This window comes from Serinus canaria, chromosome 26 (assembly GCF_022539315.1).
Source record: "Serinus canaria isolate serCan28SL12 chromosome 26, serCan2020, whole genome shotgun sequence".
NCBI classification, from domain to species: Eukaryota; Metazoa; Chordata; class Aves; order Passeriformes; family Fringillidae; genus Serinus; species Serinus canaria.
This window is the reverse complement of record NC_066339.1, coordinates 2,377,991-2,400,095: the sequence shown is the minus strand read 5'-3', so window position 1 is coordinate 2,400,095 and position 22,105 is coordinate 2,377,991. Positions and strand designations below refer to the sequence as shown.

General features: G+C 47.6%; 1 protein-coding gene and 1 long non-coding RNA gene across 2 annotated transcripts; one reads left to right on the top strand and one right to left on the bottom strand.

Annotated features, from left to right (window-relative positions):
* Positions 1–7,323: 7,323 nt before the first annotated feature.
* On the bottom strand, positions 7,324–13,471 carry SRSF3 (serine and arginine rich splicing factor 3). Its single transcript, XM_009097303.4, has 6 exons — positions 13,306–13,471; positions 12,340–12,547; positions 11,315–11,449; positions 9,087–9,125; positions 8,367–8,453; positions 7,324–8,128 (listed from the first exon to the last, which is right to left on the bottom strand). The coding sequence occupies exons 2-6, from the start codon at positions 12,543–12,545 to the stop codon at positions 8,101–8,103; spliced, it is 495 nt and encodes a 164-aa protein (XP_009095551.1). The 5' UTR covers positions 12,546–12,547; positions 13,306–13,471; the 3' UTR covers positions 7,324–8,100.
* Positions 13,472–17,370: 3,899 nt separating this feature from the next.
* LOC127060816 (uncharacterized) lies at positions 17,371–20,557 on the top strand. Its single transcript, XR_007780155.1, has 3 exons — positions 17,371–17,516; positions 18,359–18,642; positions 20,082–20,557. It is a non-coding gene; the product is annotated as an uncharacterized LOC127060816 (long non-coding RNA).
* The last annotated feature ends 1,548 nt before the right edge of the window (positions 20,558–22,105 follow it).

Here is a 22,105-nt window from a genome sequence, read left to right as displayed (position 1 = left end):
CAGCAAAGCCTGTTTTCCCATCAGCTCTTTGAAGTGCCCTATTAAGTGATTTTATACTAATAGGATTTTCCCAGGAAAGAAAGACAAGAATGACAAAACGCTGAATGCTTGATTAACTCTGCCCCTAAAAGAACTCGGATCGTGTTAATTGACTGTTCCCCTGCCATATCCAGCCCTTGTTTGCCCCATTTATGAAGGCATTTTGATGAGACACCAGACCCAGCAGAGTGGAAATAGAGTCCCACCAAGCACAAATAGGGGATGAGACAGTCCTAAAACAAGGCCTTTGCTTACTGAAAATATTCCTGGATGCGAGAGCCAGGCTATGAATCGGTCGCTTCATTCGGCCCCTCACTCATTTTCATCCAAGATTGTTTTTAGCCCCATTCATAGTCATTAACGTAATTGCTTCACTGACTTTCCATGAGCAGCTTGGAAGCTTTGTGGGGTTTTTTTGCTGGCAGCAAAGGCCTCATTGTTCTGATGAAGGCCGGGCGGCCGCAGTACCTGGCTCCAGACCCTGCACCCGGCTGCCCCTTTATTCCCCTGCTGCTCCACCTCAGTGCCCACGGCCTGGAGCATGGCAGGACGGGGCAGACACCGGAGGGGACACAGACACCCACTGGGAACCGGGGGCGAGCGGCTCCGGCCTCTTGCAGTGCTTCCTGCAGGGAATAAGCTCCATCCAAAACGCTCACTGAGGGTTATTTTGCAGGCAGCAGTTCCCCAGGGGCATCTCAGTGAGGGCAGGGGAGGAACAGCAGGACCTTACCCAGCAGGATAAGCAAGTGGAGGGAGTGTGGGGCAGGATTGCTCCTGTCCATGCAGCTCACAGGTGCCCAGCTCCTGGAAGCTGTCAATGGATGAACTTCTTCCCAATGCACAGCACGTGTGGCACAGTGCTGCTGCTGAGGGGTTTGCTGCTCTCCAAGCCATGGATGGTTTGAAATCCATTGGGAGCTCAATCTGGCCCTTTATAACCACAGGAAGGAGGTGAGCATGGGGAGCTCTGACTAAGCACTTGCTCATGATGTCACCTCTGAAACAACCCCGATTCCATGGGGCACCCTCTGTCTGGAGCACCCAGACACCAGGATGGGGCATCTCCACTCTCAGATGCTGGGAGTTTGGGGTTGTCCCCCACAAACCTGGGCTCTGGGACGTGCACACTGGCCTGCCTGCCCATCCCAACACCCACTGGCTCACCATGTGTCACCATCTCCTGGGATCTCCAGTCACACCTTTTGGGAATGCCCCAGTCCAGCACAGCCTTGTGATTCACTTTGTGCTGGGGGGCGAGGAGTGGGGCTGGGCGTGGGCACAAGGAGGGAAGGGGCAGAGCCAGGGGCAGGCAGACCCTGAAGAGGTCATGAAATAGGATCTGTAGGAGGGCAGGACCAGGACCCAGACCCCAGACAGACAGACAGATGGACAGACACAGCCCTGCCTTGTGCAGTGACTCGTGCACAGCCCAGTGCAGAGCAGAGGTAATGGGAGGGGACAGTGAGATGGCAATAAAGGCAGGGGGGATGATTATGGCAGCCACCACCTTGACACAGGTTAAGGGTCGATTGTGCTTTTCCTCCTACATGTCAGTCAGGCAGAGCAGGATTTCCAGGAGTGGGGATGGAGGAGCAGCTTTCACCCCCTGGCCCCCTGAGCTGGGCCATGGGGATGGACATGCTCCACACACTAGAGAGGCTCTGCCCAGTTCCACAGAGATTAAAGTGGGGGAGTTCCAGGTGCCAAAATAAAACTTTCTCTTTCAGGGAAAGAAAGAAAATTGGGTGGAACTTGGAGCTGTGGTCAGCAGTGCCACAGAGGATGGCAACAGGGTTTAAAATGTTCTGTACTTCACCCACCAGCAGCAATGCTGCACCACAGCCCTTCCCACCTCTGCACAAACTTCAGCTTTGCAGAACACTGAGAGATTTATAGATTATCAACTGTAAATCCACAATGGGAGCAGGAGAGAGACAAAGGGAGAGGGATGTTGTAAAGCTGGGAAGTGCTCCTGCCCCTGTGCTGAGCACTGCTAAGGCCACACCTTGAGTACTGTGTTCAGTTTTGGGTCCCTCACGGCAAGAATTGAGGGGCTGAGTGTGTCCAGAGAATGGAACAGAGCTGGGGAAGAGTCTGGAGCACCAGAGGTGGCTGAGGGAACTGGGGGGGAAGGGGCTCAGCCTGGAGAAAAGGAGGCTCAGGGGGAACCTTCTGGCTCTGCATAACTCCTGACAGGAGGGGACAGCTGGGGGGGTCGGGCTCTGCTGCCAGCAAACAAGGACAGAATGAGACGAAACAGCCTCAAGTTGCATCAGAAGAAGTTTAGGTTGGATATTGGCAAAAATTCCTTCACAAGAACGGTTGTCAAGCACATGCACAGGCTGTCGAGAGCAGTGGCAGAGTCACCATCCGTGGACATATTTCAAAAAATGTAAGGATGGGTTAGTGCTGGACCTGGCAGTGCTTGGGGGAACAGTTAGACGTGATGATGTTAAAGGGCTTTTCCAACTTAAATGATTTCATGATTCTAAGAAACAGGAAACACTGAAAATACCTATAGATCAAAAAATACCCCATGGGTCCCTGTCAAACATTCCCTGCACAGGGGAACTCCTGACTCCAAACCTGGCGGAGTTTCATCCACGAGTTCCTGAGTGGCACGTGTCAGCCAGGCAGCTGCAAGGACAACTTGGCAGGAGTGGCAGCAAACCACACCTGGAGCTTATCTCCCCAGCTGGGCAACCTCCTCCCACAAAGTTTATAGTACAAGTGCATGAAAAGCTGATCAATCCAGCACCAGGAAGAGCAGCACCCAGTGCACAAGGTGTAATAACACTGGTCTTGGGCAGAACTCCTCCCTGCGAGGAGGCTGAGGCCCTGGCACAGGTTGCATAGAGAAGCTGCCCCAGCCTTGGAAGTGTCCAAGGCCAGGTTGGACGGTGTTTGGAGCAACCTGGGCTAATGGAAGGTGTTCCTGCCCATGGCAGGGAGTGGAACAAAATGAGTTTTAAGGTCTCTCCCAACCCAAACCACTCCGGGATTCTGTGAAACACTGACTGCAAACACTTTGTATCAAACACTGACAGCAAACCCTCCATCAGCAGGGAGGGCTGGGACAGCGCTGAGACTTCCTGCTGAATATTTTTGAATATTCATGTTCTAAGCAGCCTCTGCCCATGAGGAGATAATGCCTGTCTGACAGCTGGCAGGGATGATGTTCCCGAGTGACAGCCTGAGTGACACAGTGCCCCACCCTGATACCCCTGCTGCACCCCGATAGCACAGTCCCGACTGAGCATGGGGCTGCCCAGGGCCTGTCACACACCTCGGGGTGTTTTGGGGGTGGCATCAGCCAGTGGCACATGACAACTTCTGTGTTACCCAGCAAAGTGTCCAAGAACAACAGTGTGACTGTAGCAGGAGGAATCTCCTCACAGTCAGGGAGGTTGTGGAGTGGCACCGCTGGCCATTGTGACAGGATCCAGATGGGAAGGACATATGCTTCCCTTTTCCCACTGGGATCACTCCCACAGAAAATCTGACAGCTAAAATGACTTAGAGGAGCAAGCAGAACCACCACCCAAATCAATGTGAAGATTTGTTCAACTCCAAGTTATGTCAGCTACTAAATTATTAAATAATAGCCACATGAATCACTTGGGAACGAACATAGTGTTCCTCTTGCATGTCTATTTTATATTTGTCTGGATCCCGTGTTTATTTTAGTCCCCAGCCGTGTTTGTTTGAAAGGCATTAACAGAGGAACTTGTGGCTGTGCCCCAGTGAAACTGCAGAAATGAACGAGCAACCCCAGACAGTGATGGTGCTTGGAGGAAACCAGAACACTTCTCATGTGAGAGCCTGGGATAAGGCTTCAGCTCCAGCAAGCCCGAGTGACTGCAAAGCTTGGCCAAGCAAAAATTAGCTTTATTCTGCCAGCTTCTGGCAGGCTGAGGGGTGAAGCCGGAGGCAGCTGCATTCCAGCAGCAGGGCAGTGGGGAGCTGCCTCTTTAGGGGAGGTAGGGCATGGTGCCATCACCCTGGGCAGGAGCTAAGGTCAAACCAGAGTGACTGGAATTGCACTGCTGCCCTTCAGCCTTTTGGTTGCAAAAGGGGCTGATGCTCCAGTTTTTTCACTTGTTTTTTCCTTTTTCTGCCAAGAGACTTGCACTACGACAGCACCAGAGCAGGTTGACCTGTGGCGGGGACTGCAGCTCAGGTTTTGGGACTGTATTTCTGGGGCAGGATTTGAACAGGAGTACAGGAATTAAATCCAGCAGAAATACATTTGTCAACTTTCAGCCACTTTGAGGATCTGTATATCAAGAGACATTGAGGCAGCTCATGATGATATCATGGTAAATGAAAGTAAAACTGGAAACTGAAAAATGGTGATAAGAGCAGTAAAAAGCTGCAGAAATGCTCAGGCACTGCTGGGGGAAATGGTTGGACTCGATGTTAGAGGGTTTTTCCAACCTTAGTGATTCCATGACTTTATTAATAAACACAAAACCCTGAAAACATCTGCAGGTCAAAAAATCCTTCCAGCACTGGGTTATGCTGCCAGACCCCCACCAAAGCAGGAGAGGTTCAGAACTACAAGGTATAACCTGTGCCAGGCTGCTGCAGAAGATCCCTGGGCACAGTGTGATGTCTCTCTGGTTTCAAAAAGAAGGAAATGCAAAGGCAGGGGATGAAATGCAAGGCCCTTCCATCAGTAACACACTGCAGTTCCAGCTGTGGCTGGAGGACAGAAGAGCAAAGCTCCAGAACCAGACTGGGTTTGGAGGATGGGGGGTAATACAGCACACCTGTTTGTCCAAGAGTAAAAAAAGCTCTTTTTTCACAGAGCAGTGTTTGGCTCCGAACTCTGCAGCTCTTTTCTGCTCTCAGAGGGGGAGCAAATCAGTTTAATAGAGGAGAAACCAGAAACTGCCAGGCTGCACCTGTGGACAGGGATTTGGCATTCCTTCCCAAGGCTCAGCTTTGAAATCAACAGTGGGAATGGTCCATACTGGCTCCCTTCACCTTTCTGAACAGGGTGAGGATAAAACCTGATGAATTTGAGTGGAACAGGCAAAAATTAATCTATTTTTCAAGGGATTTTTTCCCTTGTTTTTTTAACATATATCTGTCAGCCTTCCTTTTCTCCAGTTTTTGTCCTAACTAGCCTTATGTACATGGACATGTCACCCTGCACATGGAGCAGCCTAACCAGCAGCACTGTCCAGTGCTTGGGAGGATCACAACTCCTCAAGCAAGTACAACCCCGTTTGAAGGCCAGTGGAACAAATCCCAACAAAAGAAAGGAGATCCTTAACCTCTCCACTTTTTAAGTGCAAGGCACATTCTTAACATGATCTTTGGTCATAAACAAAGAGCAGCATGTACATAAAAAGAAAACAAGATCCTCTTCTTTGCAAACCCATTTGCACCCAATGCTCTCCCCAGGGAGAGTGTATAAAATAACTGGGATGTGCTCGGGCACTGCTGAGGATCTCTGAGGATTAACCCCAGGATGCTTCTGCCTGAAGCAGGGGCAGTTAAACCTCTCCCCAAATTAGAAACACTGTGTAAATCATTACTGTCAGCACCATGAAACCAGGCCCTGAAACAATCTGGAAAGTGTCAGGCAGCAGCAATAGCTCCATCACTCCAGGGGTCTCCAGAGCAGGGCTGCGGTTCTGCCAAAGAGCCTTGGATAGTCTCCCTCTGTCCTAACCTGGCAGGGACAAACTGCTGGTGACTCTTCCTGGTATCAGAATCTTTAGGGAGAGGCAAGGGATGTCCCTGGCCTTAGAACACCAATACTTCCTTGTATATTTAATTTGAGAGCTAACTTTTTAAACACAACACTCCCAGGCTGGTCACTCCCTCAGACAGGAAGGAGATGCCTGAAATCCACAGATGTGCTGGTACATCAAAAATAGCTCATTACCTATACCCTGTGGGAAGGGCTGTCCAGTCTGTGTTTATACATAATTATAAATTTCCCATCCTTCTCTAGAAGCTGTTTGTTGTGTTCCCCTTCAAACCTCTGCCCAATTACATAAAACCAGCACACTTCTGATCTAAGGAGCAACTTCTTCATTCAGCTGGGGAGTAAAATAGTCAGAAACCTGAAACTGAAACGCTTCACTTCCACGAGACTGTTGCGTATGAAAACCACAACCTCCTTCCCACTGTCTCTGGCACTTCAGATTTCTCTCCCTGCAGCAGCTGAACTGAAGGCTCCTTGTTTCCCCAGGTAACCACAGGAAGAATGTCTGTACCCTCAGAGGCACCATGAGCTGTGACCCTTCTGCACATCTGACACTGCCAGAGGCACGTAGGGAAAGGAAACAGAACCAAGCAGGGCCCCGGGCAGTCCCTGGGCCCGGCCCGGAGCGGCTGGAGAGCGAATAGGCCCCGGGCCGGAGGAGCCGCACTGACCTCTGCCGGGCAGCGGCGGCACTGCACAGCCCGAGCCGGCTCCACCCGCTGTTCTCACCCTCCGCAGAAGCCGGGACGGGCTTGGGCATTCCCAGCTCACCGCTGAATCCCGCTCCAGGGGCAGTTCGGGCTGTGAGTGCCTCACGCAGCACCTGCGGCTACCCGGCGTTTCTGGGACACGAGGTGGGAGACACAGCAACATGCAGTCTTAAACTCATCAACAGAACCTCAGAGGGGCTGGAAGAGACCTTCAAGACCCAGCCCAACCAACACTAAGTCATTTAAAAAAATAAATCAATCCAGACACTGAGCTTAGCAGCACCAGCACATCCCTCCCATACAGCTTCACCATCTCCTTGTCCCTGCCTGGAAACCACCAAGCAAAGGAAACTCCACCACCAGGGATTATCATGAGGGATTTAATCTAAACCACACAACTGAACCATTGGAGCAACTTGGGATTCAGGTGCAAGGGAGCCCTTGGGCAGTGTGGCAGCTCCACCTGCTCTCCAGCCATGCTGCATTTCCACAGGAAGTGAATCTTCAGGGTAAGTTTTGGTTTCCACACTGAGAAGGGATGAAAATCTTAATGCTGTTCCAAACCCACAGCTGGCATACAAAGATCATGGTGAACCTTTCTATCTCCAGCTGGCTTTCCAAGGAATCACTCACTACAGGGCTCACTGTAAGGCAAGGAGTCAGGTGGCATTAGCTACTGAGCACCCCAGCTGGACCTGTAAAACAGGATTAGATTGCCATGGTGGAGTGACACTGCACCTCACCACAGACAGGTGAGCAGCTACAGCTGTGTTGGACACTGCACAGCTGTGTTACAGCCAGGTGGGGTGACTGTCACAGTCAGGGACGAGTTAAATACTGAACAACGAGTTGTAACCAAAACTTTAATCCCAAGGATCTCACAAAAGACATTTTACAAGTGACATGAAAATTCTTGTACAGTAAAGAAATGTTTAATAACTAATGTTTACAATGTACCATTAGACATAACACATCCACTCCAGGTGTCAGTTCTGCTGTGGATTTGGTCTATTCAGAGCTTCTGGAATACATGGTCAATCAACAATCATCTAATTAAGGACTCTACTCACACCAAGTACAAAATTAACTGACCCTATAGCTAAAAAGTTTTTGTTCATGGAATATAAAGCAGCTCAGTCAGACTGGAGCTGGATGAAGCTGCAGCCCCCAACCCTTACCCCCTCCCCCTGCCACTGGCTCACTAATCTCTTTCCCAGACATGGGCTATGGACTACCTGTGTCCTGCTCTGCTCCTGGCCTGATCCCACAAGGAACACACCATCCTGCACACTTCGAGCTGAGCCCCAGCAACCCCCAGCCCAGCCCCGCTCTTCCAGCTACACAACACAGACCATTTGCCATTCCACACACACCCCCCCCCCATGTCTAATGGTACATTGGAAAACCATTAATATTACAAATCATAGGATCTGCTCAGAACCATATACAGATTCACATCTTTACATTTGCCACCTGTTACAAGATACAAGGAACAAAGCAAGTTCAACAGCTAAAACATTTTAAAAATGCACCAAGCTTTATGAAGTCTCAAAACAAAACAATGTTCTGTACATACTCCTGGCCTCGGATCTCATGACTTCCTGTACACAGCTCCTTCCCACAGTCCTATTTCCTCTCATTTGACCTGGAGCGACTGAAAAACAAACAGGTAAAGTAAGGATCAGGTGTCAGGAAAAGATCTTCCTTTAAGCCCCCTAGCCACAATCAGCAGGTGACACTGAAGCATTTAAAAAATACTGTTCATTTAATAAAACTGAGCTTTTTGTTGTTTTAAGGTGAAGAATCTAATGACACTAAAGTGATTCTCCACCAAGGCACAAAGTTATTTTCACATTTACTCAGAACACACAAACACCGAAGGCTCTCCTTACCTGCGAGACCTGGAAAAGGAGCGAGAGGGCTTGTGGTTCCTCTCCCTTGAGAGTGATCTCTCTCTTCTTCTGTCTCTGGAGAGGGACCTGGTACAGACCACAACATCACACCATCAGAGCAAAGCTTCACCAAGCCAAGGAGGCTCACTGAGGAGCTTCTCTTCAGGAGAGGAAGTTTCTAACTACCAGGGGAAACTGGTTGAGTAGTTAGAAACTAATGCTATTAACCTTTTCTTGAGGAAGAATAACCAGCCTGAGCCAACAGCTCATAATGTGCTGTAAACAGGTATGTAGTACTTTGTAAAGTTTTTTTTTGTGTGTGGCTTTTTTTTTTTTTTTTCAGAATCCCACTCAATTAACATTCTGATTTATGCCTGGACTCAATCTTAACTGTCTTTTCCCACCTCAGGGCTCAATGATCCTATGCTCACAGTTTCTGTGAGAGAGTAGCACATTAACACCTAAACTTTGGGGAAAACTGACACAAGATGCCAGGCATCTGCAGAAAGGAAATTACTTCTGCTCTCAGTATCTTTCCACTGCTATTCCTGGAATCTTAAACAGCTCAATAATTCCAGGCAAGCACTATGACAGAAACAAATCTGTTTCCCTTTTACCAAACTATTGCTTGTGCACAGCCCACACATGGAGCTGGTTTGGGCTGTTCTTTCCAACCCCCCAGGCTGGAGCAGTCCACAGGGTAGGGAAGGGATTCCATACCTGCTGCGGCTCCGGGAGAAGCTTCTCCTTCGCGGTGATCTAGAACCAGAAAACCAAATGTGAGGCACTTGATCCATTCTTTGAGCTTTAACGGGCTGAGGCATTTCCCAACTTGTCAAACTCACTGTTGGGCCCAGGGAACGTGCCAAGAATAACTGGCATCCATCATCCAGTAAAAGGCATGGAGAGATTAGGCAGTAAAACCAAGCTCAGTGTGAACAGCACGTTTCCAACCACGAATTCATTTAACTAAGAACGCGTCAGAGCAGAGTTGTCCAATGCAACACTTTCCATTTCAACTAAATACACTGCCCAGAACACCACACCAAAGTCCCACAGGTGGTTCCAAAAAAAAAAAAAAAAAAAAAGCACAGAGCAAATGTTTTGGAACCCATGCAAGCCAAAAAGGTCCATAACAAGACATAAGAGATATCAAGTGGAAAAAAAAAAAGTGAAAATGCGCTCAGTGTCAATATTGATAATGCCATTAAGTGCTACATTAGAACTGCATATTTGTGATTGTCATTTTTAATGCCATAGAGTGTGTTTAGACTATTTCCTTATAAAAAATAAAAAATTTTAAAAATATAACCTTAGCTCGGCCCAGTTCATCCCAAAAAGTAATTGTTTTAAGTTTTGAAAACTGTTAGTAAAACCATTTAAAGGTGATAGGATTTTTCTGGCAAGGAAAAGCTACATTTGTTAGAGCTTTATTAAAAATTTAGTTCGGCATCTCACATGCAAATATCCTGGTTTTCACATTATTCACAGTGTAAGAGCTTCCATATCACCCTTAAAAGTTTTCTCAAGCAACATATGTACGTTACCACTCAATTATGCACAGCCAGCCTTTGATTGAGAAAAGTAATTACTTATAAGCCGCTTACTCCTTATTTTAACCAGCAGTAAACTGTATAAGCAGGAAAAACTTACAAGTCTTTGGTTTCAACAAGCTAGAAATGGTGAGGTGAGGCTGCCGGACTGACTGCCAAGAAGAATTTGCTGAAAAGGTTTTGCCAGATGTTGCGTTGTATTTAGTTGGTTGGCGAAGGGGGTGTTGTGGATTTTTCCTGCTTTTTTGTTAGCCGAAGGCTGCTGCTGTAGTTGTTGTGAAGACATTTGGTAAATAAACAGCTGAGCTGATTGGCCGGGAATGTGTGGGCGGTCGAGGTGGCTGCTGCCGATTTGGTTAAGGTTGGAGAGAAGGCTGAGAGAAAACAGCATGCTCGGGAACCAAAGGGCGGTGCAACCTGACGACTGGCCATGCCTGGGTCATGTGAAACGACACCAGCCAAGCTGCATGGGGCGCGCTGGTCACATGACGCTGAAAGGGCTAGTTGGCTGGCTAATGCAGACTCAGAGGGTGGTGAGAAGAGACATGATGGTGACTCTGTAACGGGTTCATTTTTATTAATAGATGGACCAAAAAGCATAAAAAAAATGAAAAACAAGCCATCAGTACAACCATCTATTAGCTAACAAATACTCCTAATGTGTTATTTTTTTTCAACAGCAAAAGGGTAAGCTTGAAACCCTGGCTCGGGAGGACTTCACTCACCTGCCACAGGTAAATTCAGTCCTGTAAAAACCACGGTGCACACCTAAACTGCCAGACAAACTAGTCTGGGTCCAAGAACGTGCCAGTTCCCAAAAATCCTGCTATGTGCTAGAGCTGGGTTTGCAAACCTCAAGTGACAGGATTGTCACACGATGCTTTATTTCCACACTAACACTTAAGTGTCAAGATTCCAGATGTTTAGAGCAACTGTTACTCAATCTATTATTAAACAGCTGCCTGCTTGGGAAGTATTTAAGTTCTGCAAACAAAGTGGAAAAACCCATTGGTATGGAAATGCTATACTGCTGTATGTCATGTTTTGCCATTATGGAGTAAAGGAAAGGAACAGCCTAAGTTGAAGTATGGGGAAGAAAGGGAAAGTGTGACTAGAAGATGAGCAGGTTTTAAGAGGAAGGAGGATAAGCCCAGGACAGAGGGCACTGGCTACCAACTGCACAGTCACCTACGGACAAAAGCCAACAACATTCAACACAACTCAAGTTCACCTCGATTTTGTGGGGGGGTTGATTTTAGGGTTTTTTTTTAGCATCTGTCATTACCAAATCATGATCGGATAGATGAATGCCATCCATCAACATGCCTTTACAAGCCTGCTCCTAGGATGCTACGTGGTAACTGTGAGCTCTAGGATTGTGCTGTGCCCAGGTACCTGCGCCGAGGAGGGGGACTCCTCCTGCGATAGTCATCCCGAGGGCGCCGGCCCCACGACGGAGGGGGGCCACGGTTCCGACTGCGCTTCTCCCCGTTGGAGAGCTCCACGCGGACGCGACACCCACACAGCGTTCTGGGAAGAGAAGGGGACGCTGGTTAGCACTGCCAGGGAGAAGGCAGCATGGAATAAAACATACACAATCCAGAAGATGGAAAAACAAGGCAAAAGGGAAAAATGTTCTGTCATCAAAGCACTGTGCCCAGAGTCAGCTCCAGCATGACTGTGGGGGACCCTTCCCTGGAAGTGTCCAAGGCCAGGCTGGACAGGCTTGGAGCAACCCAGGCTATCCAGTGGAAGGTGTCCCTGCCCACAGCAGTGGGTGGAACCAGGATGGGCTTCCAGCCCAAACCATTCTGGGATTCTTTGGCAGACAAAAGGATCGGCTGCTTCTCAAAACTGCTGTGCCAGTAAAACAGGCAGGGAAAGAGCAAAGGAGAGTCTCAACAATCAGTTTTACCTCTTTATAGTAACACCATCTGCAATTTAATTAACACACACTAAGAGATGCAAATAATTTCTTACTTGGGAGTTCAACTGTGAAATGCAAAATTAAACATTACAATGCTATTCATGAAGGAGAGCAGGAATAGATGGGATATTGGGAATTAGGAATTGTTCCCAGTGAAGGTAGGGAGGCCCCGGCACAGGGTGCCCAGAGTAGCTGTGGCTGCCCCTGGATCCCTGGAAGTGTCCAAGGCCAAGCTTAATGGGGCTTGGGGCAGCCTGGGATGATGGAAGGCATCCCTGCCCATGGGGAGCTTCGAGGTTCCTTCCAGACCAAACCATTCTGGGATTCTATTGCTGCACCGTAAGAACACCCTTACAGAACCATATAAAATAGTGCATTAAGAAATGCATCAAGACTTTAGCCCTGCAGTTTAAGTTTCACAACTTAAAACTCTATCACTCCTACAATGTCCCATATTTTGACCAGCCAAGCTAAGCACACAAGCACACTTTACCTTCCATCTAGTTCTCTTACTGCATCAGCTGCATCTCGGGGATCTTCAAACTCCACAAAGGCAAACCCAGGAGGATTTCTTGCCACCCATACACTGCGCAGTGGTCCATAGTAGCCAAAAGCTCGCTCTAATTCTGTTTTGTTGCCATTGTTTCCAAGGTTACCCACATAGACCTTGCAGTCCAGCGGACAAGAGTCACGATGCATTGCTAAGACAAAAAAGAAGTTCACATGTATTTAACAGAGCGCACGTGCTTGTTCACTTCCAAGGGAAGTCACTCTGTTGGCTACTTCCCCCTGAAACTTCTGCAGTGATGCGTTGTGATGGAGACACTGTTTGGAAGGAGCCAGCGGAGTGGGACAAAACTTAAAACCCAACAAGAAAGCTGCTATACTACATTGCGATCAAAATTTATTATTTCGTGGAATTTCGTTTACTTTTACTGATTAGATTGAGAGGGGAGGTGCCGCGCCCCTCTTCCTGCTTAGCGCGGGGGGGGTCTGCAGAGGGCGCTGCGCGGGGGAGGCTCCATTGTTCCCGGATCGGGATTAGGATCAGGGCGATCCGCGCACGAAGGGGATGGGGAGGGTGAGGGGTGCAGCGCCATCTCCCGCCAAGCGCCGCGGGCAATGCCCGGGGACTCGCTCCGGAGCTGCTCCTCAGCGCGCCGTGAGGGACCACCGCTGCCACTGGCAGCCGGGCCGCCGCCACACCGCCCCCGTGGCACTTCCCACCCCGCCTGGCCTCACACCCCGCGGGGAACAGGCCGAGAAGGGGTTCCTCCCGGCAACCCCCGCCTCCCCGCCCGGTTCCGCTCAGGGCCGCGGCAGCCGCCGCCCCGGGCCCGGCGTTACAAAATGGCGGCTGCTCTTTGTTGGGCGGCGCGCCGCCGCTTCCATCCGCCCTGCCGGGCACCGAGACCGCGGATGCTGCCTCCCCCCCGCCCTCCGGGGTGAAGATCCTCACCGGTGCTTAGAGGGAGGGCGCGCGAAGGGAGCCCGCGCTAAACTCAGCCGACTCGACCCTCAGCGAGACCCCAGCTCCGCTTTTCCTCACTGGACAAAATGGCGGCCAGCAACGACCCCGCCCGCGTTTATATACGGCTAGTCCTCGCCCACGTGATTCCAGGCGACAGCGAATCAGAGGGCGTCGTTGCGCTGATTGACAGCTGGCGTCACGGCGCGCGCGCGTGCGGGTGGGCACTTGGCGGTAATGGCGGGAGCGCTGAGGGGGCCCCACCCGGGCCCTGCAATCAGGGAGCGGTAACCACCCCAGAACTGCTGTTTTTCTGGCTAACGTGAAAAAATAAAGTTTTATTTCCTTGTGTCTGTGGCCCGATGAGGTCCTTCCAGGTAGGGTCTACACCTCTGAACGCTTCAATTTTCTCAGACCCCTTTCTCGCCCTGAGCTTTAAATAACTGCTTTGAGCAAACTGCTGTAAGCTGGAGGTTTTGGTAAATTTTATGGCAGGGTTTGGCTTACTGAGGCACAAAGGATGGAACTGATTTAATTTTTTTTTTTTTTCACTTGAGAAAAAGAGAGGATTTGAACGGAGAAGTTTTAGTTACACATACGCAGTGCTGTTGATGTGCTTTGCCAAACTCTCATTCACACATAACGTTTGTACGTACAACATGGGGTTTAGCGTCTAATTAAACTATTAACTTGCTCCGAAGGGGTTGCCTTTGATAACAAACCTGCTAATTTTGGTTATCAGGTAATATAAGAAATCCACCCAGGGTTGTTGCTGCAATAACCTCCCAAAAACCTTCCCTCACAGCCAGGCTGGGTTTAATCCAGACTTCAACTCCTTGCCATAGGCCAGAGAAGACAAATTTATCTGGTAGAGGTATAATTAATAATACTTTAAATCATGTAATGCACAAAAAGGCATTTTGAGTACAAATCATTGCTCGTTGACTCTGCTTTCCAAACAGGAACTGTGCAGAGGATGGGATGTCCTTGTCTACCAGAATTCCAGAAACCCAACTGGAATTAAAAACAACCAGCTGATATAATTAACTGGAATTTTCAAAAATCTTTTTGCAGCATCCCCCATTATTTTTAAGAGGTTTTTCTCAGTAAAATCCTCAAAGGGTCAAAACTGGCCAAGGGACAGAAACACAACAATGATTTTGAGGTAATGAATGCTCCAAAGTATCTTTATTGTGTATACAGTTATCTGAGAGTTACCTGCCTTTAATTAAGGAAATCTAATCCATTGTAATCTAAATTAGCTGATGGCTAATTTCCTGAGGCAATACAAACAAAGGAAATAATTTGAAGGTTGGAGCTGTTCAGCAATTTCACTTTGTGACTTCTTTGAGGTGATTTCCAGCATTCCCCTCCCTTCTCCAAGGGGGTTTGCAGCATTCCTAGACCCTCCTCACATCACATAATGTGCATTTCAAACATGATTTAAGTTATGCAACAATTGATATTTTAAAAAAGAAACAGAACAAATATTAGAGAGAAACTTGGTCATGTAGGACTTGTAATCTTAACAGAACTTTGAATTTCATACCAAAGTTACCCATGATGTATGAAGATAATTCCAGGTGACAGACTTGGGAACAAAGGATTTATTCAGAAGTCAGCTCACCTGCTGCAAAGCAAACAGAGCACTCAGCACTCACCTAGGACATGTTACCTGCTCTATTCAAGCACTTCTTCCCTGAGGTTAAGTCTGTCACCACATTTTATAAAATCACAGCCCACAAAAATCACATCATCCCAACATAATCTGTTTTCAGTTTGGTTTTGGTGTTATTCAGAAACTGAACATGGCCCATCACGGGGCACAAGGCAGAGCTCAGAGTGCTCAGCCAAATTCCCAGAGCTTGGGTTGGGATGTGCCAGCACAGCCACACAATTCTTGTGCCATTCCAAAGCCAGTGCTTTGATTGTGACCCAGAGCTGGTCCCCAAACCAGCCCTGTGCATGTCACATATGTGGAAGCTTTGTGCTACATCACTTCCCTCCTTCTTCCACGTTTGTGAGTGTGTGGAAAATCCTTCTGTGTTTGGAAAATCCTGCTGCATTGCACTTGCTGCTTTTACCACCTGTGTCCAATATCATTGGTTAAATGTTTTATAAACCCTCAGACCAGGATCCAAGACCACACTGGTCTGCAGTAAGGTGTTCTAGTCAAACTGTTGTTGTGGTTTCTGAGATTTCAGTCTCAGAGGAAAATGAACACATTCTAGGCGTTATGATTTCAAAGAAACCTCAGCTGTGTGAGCCAAATTTAAGGGATCACTGAACCACAGAATATTCTGAGCTGGAAGGCACCTACAAGAACCATCAAAAATCTACTCCTGGCCCTTCACAGGACACCCCAAAATTCCTCCATGTGACTGAGAGCATTGTCCAGAAGCTCCTGGAGCTCTGGATACCTCAGGAGACAGGTAATATTTACTGGAGAACACTTCTATCTGCAAGAGGATCTCTTAGAGCTGCTCCTCAAGCAAAACCAGACACCAGCAAAACCAGTTATTTACTGGCACAGTTCTGCCCACGGAAAAGCCTTTTGTGGGAAATGTCACTGCTCAAACACAACAGGAACTGGTGGAGGGGATGCATCTTCAGTCAGAAACCGACTGCACACAGGCACATCTGAACCTGCTGTCATGAGGTTCCTGTGGATTCGCCCCATTTTCACATCCTGCCCATCAGCCAACACTGGTGAAAACTATTTCTGAAGAATCAGAGACTTACACAGGCCTGATCTTTAGATATATTCCAGTGCATGAGCTTATTCCCACACACTCTTCTGTTTAAAGGGTACAAGTCCCTTATTTCCTCACTTTTAATACATATATTTTTACACAGTGAAAGCTTTTATCTCTACCTCAGAGTTCATGTAACGAGAGAGGGAAACAACAGACTGTAATGTATATATCATAGACCTAAAGTAAGACAGCACCAAGCACAGCATGTCCCCAAGACTCAGCACCTGGGGATTAATCAGGGTGACATTTCTTTACGTGGATGACATTTAATTGCTCATCCTTCATCCTCACCTTTCCAGGTGTGAAGCTTCTGCCACTGTTGGGGTCTCATGTCTAAGCTATTGACACCACAGTGACATTCTCTTGCAGGGACAGATCCCAGAGAGTTCCTTTTCATGGAGACAGGGCCCATGGCACTGGGAGACATCCCTTCTTTTTTGTTGTTTTGTTTTTGCTCGGGTGAGGTCTTCAGGAGACTTCTGCAACACTGTGGAACCTGGGATAAGCTCAGAGAGTCCAGTGGGTATTACAGAAGCTGCAAAAGGGACCTGAGGCTTTGTCTCAGCTTCACCTGAATTTGTTTTGCACACATAAAATATTCCATCTAGAGATTTTTTGGGCAGAAAAGAGAACCAGCCCCAGGTTTGGCTTCACAGTAGGTTTTGGAGGATAAAACACCCTTGCTACCACGTTCAGACAGAGCTGTGAGTCCCAGGAGCTTCTGTAGATCTGGCTTGGAAACAGAAAATGGAAAATGAAAACAGTGAGCCTGAGTCACTGCTGTTCCACTCTAATTTTAATTCCTTGGAAGATGGGAGTTTGCTCTGGAATGACGCAGTACACAGTGCAGAGGGGCCACGATTTCAAACTGCTCCTGGAACAGTTTGCCCCTTCCCAAATGAGATTGCTGGCACCTCTCCAGATGGCACAGGACTGTCCCCGGAGACAAGGAGGTGACACAGAAGAGCTAAAGCACCCAGAGGGAGAGGAAACCTGGAACTCACTCCTGGGAGCTAAACTTCACCTCTTGCAATGGTGATGGAAGCCATGGCTCTGCTGGCTCCTTCCCCGGGGACAGAGAGCTGGTGATGCCCCTGGAGCACCTCGAGTGCAGGTGGGATGGTGCCAAAATCTTCGTGGTTTGCTGTGAGGTGTCATTTCCTCCTGTCTCTGAGGGGGGGAGGCCAGGGAGGGCAAACAGCCCTTTGGCAGCTGCTGCTTCTCCAGCAGCTCTGTTTGCCCTGAGTGTGGTCAGAGTGTTTCCTCTCGGCAGGGCGGTGCCCGGCTTTCCACTCACAGCGCAGCAGCTCACAGGATTTAGGGTCTGTTGGGCTAAGAGCAGTAAGGGGAAAAAAACCACAACCCAAAAATAATGGTAATAAAAAAAGAGTTGATGTTTTCGTCAGGGAAGCAGGAAGACTTCTGGAGCCCACACTCTTGTTACTGGTGAGTAACAGAGAACAGCACATAGAAAAAAATTCCTCAGATCTCTCAGCCCTCTCCCTACAGATAGAGGATCACTTTGATGCAGCACAGTCTTTGTTTAATTAAGTTTTCAAATCCCAGGCCAGAGGATCCCCCTTACCCTAACGAGGCTATTTGCACATTTGCTTTGCTTTCTGTTCCCTCCCCCAGCTCCTTCTTCCCCCTCAACTGGGCCTCCAGGCTTTCTCTTCCCTTTTTCTTTCATGCCCTGCAGCAGGCCATATTCCCTTCCTCCCCCACCTGGCTCCCCGGGGAAAGGACTGGAAAGCAAAACAAAAGAGTCACTCCCTGGGAAACTATAATTGGCACAACCCTCCTGCTCCAAAACTCCCGCTGAAGATGAGGGAACAGCGAAAGGCCCTCCCATGCAGGGAGCAGGAAAAGCTGGAGGGAGCAAAGGCTTTGAAGCCAAGGCTGAAACCTTTGATGGCTCCAAGAATGTTGTGGAAGATGCCCTGAGGGGGGACCAAGCTCTGGTCAGCCCGAATCCCTCCTTATCTCCCCGGCAGAACAGGCTCCTGCTCCTCTCTGCACTGCTCCAGCCTCTCACAGAGGTCAACTTATCCCAGCTAAAAACATCACCTGGGAGTGCTGGGGGTACCATTTCCCCTTGTGACATTAGCACTGACCCCATTACAGCTGGGAACATTTCCTCCTGGGTGAGTGCCTGGAGTGTGCAATTGACACATTTTATGTTTTCTTTGGAAATGTTGTATCTCTCATGAATATAGGGTAACCCTGGTGCAGTCTGACCTCAGGGAGATGGCACAAAGTGCTGACCCTGGTTATTCTGCCTTCTCCAGAGTCCTGGGTGGTGAGGCAAAGCCATGGCAATGTGCTGTGACCACCAGAACACTCTCCAAGTGCCCCTGTCCTGATCCCACGTCACCATCTCTGCTTGTGGTCACTCGATGTTTTTTCTGTGGAGATGCCATAACTGCATCAAATGAAAACCCATTGTACGCTGGAGACTTGAAAAGTTCATGGATGAATTGTCCCAGATGTTTCTCACAGGACTTTGGCCAACGCTCATTAATCCTTGAAGATGTAACCAAGGGATCCACGGTGGATAATTTGGTGTAACAGTGTAAGTGCTGCCCTGGAGACTCTGATGTGAAGCTGGGCCCTGATCTACCAATATTTAATGAATGTCAGCCTTAATTGGTGACACACTCTAATGAGTGACACTCTCCTTAACAATCAGGACTCAGGTAATGAAATCAGGAATGTTTATTGGATGTCTCAGACATTGCAGGGCTCAGACAAGCTGCCTTGAGGAACACAATGAAAAGCAATTTGGTGTCCATGGAAGCTGGAGAACAGAGGCTGTGAAGCCCTGCAAGGGGTCTGTCTGTGCAGGACACCATGTCTGCATCCACCTGAGCCTGGCTTTGTCAGGAACACAGCCCTGTGCCTATGGGAAAGGAATCCATGGCTTCAGAAAACACTGAGCAAATGATCTTTCCAATCCTCACAGGGAATTGCTCCTCAGAGGTGACAAATACATTCACTGTCTTTCACTTTGAGATGCAGGAACTGGTCCTCTTAAGTGGTTTCAGCCTAATGATCCAGCCACATCCTGAGTGTCCAAATTCTATTGAAATTACCTGCTTAGAGGTCATACAGTGAATATAAAACCTTGTGTGGTGTCAGCTTGCAGGGTTTCAAAACATATCAGAATTTGGCTTTTTGCCTGTACTACCACTTGCACTTTTATTGTTCAGTGAGTTTCTCCCATCTTCCCAGATTTCAAATGATTTTTTTTTACAGTACAATCAACATATTTAAATTAAGTTTGTACTGAACATTAAAATCCAGTGGAATCTTATTTTGGTTGCCCAGAGCAGCTGTGGCTGCCCCTGGATCCCTGAAAGTGTCCAAGGCCAGGCTGGATGGGTTTGGAGTAACCTGGGATGGTGGAAGGTGTCCCTGCCATGGCAGGGGGTGGGATGGTGGGCTTTAAGGTCCCTTCCAGTCCAACCATTCTGGGATTTTATTATTTACCAGCTCCTGAGATTTTCTGTGAGTAATTTGAACTTGCTTGAACATGTCCAGAGGAGGGAAACAAGACTGGTGAAGGCCTTGGAAAACAAGCCCTATGAAGAATGGCTGAGGGAGCTGGGGTTGTTCAGCCTGGAAAAAAGGAGATTCAGGGGTGACCTAATCCCTCTCTACAGCTCCCTGAAAGGTAGTTGTAGTCAGGTGGGGGTTGGTCTCTGCTCCCAGGCAACCACTCACAGAATGAGAGGACACAGCCTTCAGCTGCACCAGGGGAAGTTCAGGTTGGACATCAGAAAAATTTCTTAATTGAAAGAGTGATTGGGCACTGGAATTGTCTGCCCGGGGAGGTGGTGGAGCCACTGTCCTGGATGTGATTACAAAAAGCCTGGACATGGCACTCAGTGCTGTGGTTTAGTTGAGGAGGAGGTGTTAGGTCATAGGTTGGACTAGATGATCTTAAAGGTCTTTTCCAATCTGGTTCATTCTGTGATTCTGTAACTGGGTTTTGCTGACTGTACATTGCAGGTATCACCAGTATTTTTAATTTAGATTCCTCTTACCCACCTGAGGGTCCCACACCTGAGCCACAAGAACAGGAAAGGAGCAAGATCTATTTCCACACCAGAGACACTTTTCCTGATCAACCCTGGAACAGCTGGATATCCCCTGTCCATCATCTTGGGGCACAGCAAAGCTGTGCTAGAATCAAAAGTTTTCACAAAACACGAGAGACTGCAAAGGAAGAAGAAACTGCCTGCAAAGCTGTGATCTTGTCCTTAGTCAGAGCTGATTATTTTAAAATCCAAGATTTTTTATTGCTGGAGCTGTCTCATTTCCCTGGCACAAGGTCACAGAATGCTGTGGAGCCCATTCCCATTGTTCCTGAGCACTCTGGGCTGCTATAAAAGGTACTCCAGGGCACTCAGTCACTGCACTGGAGCATCACCACAGGGCTGGCAGGAGATTCTGCAGGTCAGGACTTCCCTGGCATCCAAACACCACCACCAGTAAGTGGATAATGTTCCTTTTGTAACTGGGAGATGCTTTTAATTAATGTAGAATTTAGTGTTGATCACAGTAGCAAAGTGTCATTTCTCTATTGTGTCTGAGCAGTTCTGCATTAGCATAACTTCAAATATCCCTCAGCATTTAATAGACACATCTCTATGTATATTTATGTGCATGTATCTGCATTTAATACACATATTTTTCATCAGAACTAATACCCACTTGTTATTTCACATCTAGTTTGATTTCAGCATATTGCCCAAGAAAATTACTCACAAATTACTAGGGCAGGCTTATTAAGAACAAACTTGTTACAAGCAAATACAGAACTGATGTGTATTTATGTTCTATTAATGTATAATTTGCTTTATTACCCAGTCACTGACAATATTCAAGTTAGTATAAAGACAAGTCTTTTGAGGAGATGCTGAGTTTTTTATAATCCCAAATTTCTTCTGCACAGAAGGAAAAAAAAATTGTACAGGAACTTGTCTTTACTACTCTTACATAACAATTTAAATTCTACAACTTTTATTTTCTTGTCCCTTCAGGTTTTGATGTAACAATTAATACAGGAATAAAAGGCTAGGCTGGAGTCAATCCTAAAGCAGAGTACAGTCATTAGTACCAAAAATGCAGAAATTTTAAGGCTAGACCTGGCAATAAAGGTGTGGTAGGATTGAAGGGGTGGGTAGGTATGAGTGTACCAATGCCATGAACAGATATAGAGCTGAATGAAATGATAACATGGATTAAAATAATCATTTGTAATGATTACACAATTACATCTTCTAGTTGTCCCTTCCCTAAGCCAGAAATCCATTTCTTCACAGAAAAGAAATCCAGCAGCAGTCTAATGTAATCCTGGATATTTGGGAGTTAGCACTTGTCTTGCTCATGGAAAAGGTTGTGTTATTGAAGGCCCAAACCCCAGGGCTGAGAACAGGTTTTAACTTGATATTCCTGCTCCACCTTAAATACCTTTTGGGTTTCATGATTTTCAGCAATCCTGATCTTTGTGTCAAATTGCTGTGAAGTTTTTTGATCAGGAGGGTCTCTTCCAAGTCCTAAAATAATTTTCTGTGCTTGCAAATGCACAAGAGTTCAAAATGTTATTTTGAGAGGCAGCAGTGGGAAAGGAGATTTAGGACTCTAAGCAAGGAAATGCAGAAATATCCTGTGAATCCTGTCCATCCTTTCCTGTGTATGTTACAAATCCATGGGTCTGGGATGATGTGGGAGGTCCTGGGATGTTTTACCACAGCACAGTGCTCCACTCTAACCCCTGCTTAAAGGCTGAAATTCATTTTGTCAGGTGAAAGCAAGAACAGAAGAAAAGATTTCTGATCACACCATCAGCTTCTGGTCCTGTGGAGCTGATTTAAAGAAGACAGAAAATGTTCCTGCCCCAGAGACCTCTGCAGACAGTTACATTTTTGGCAATTCTTTTTTTTGCCTGTTTTGCAATGGGTCAAGACCTTGAAAAGTAAGCAATATTACCTTTTTTCTTCATTGATATCATTAGAAAACTGCTCTCTTTT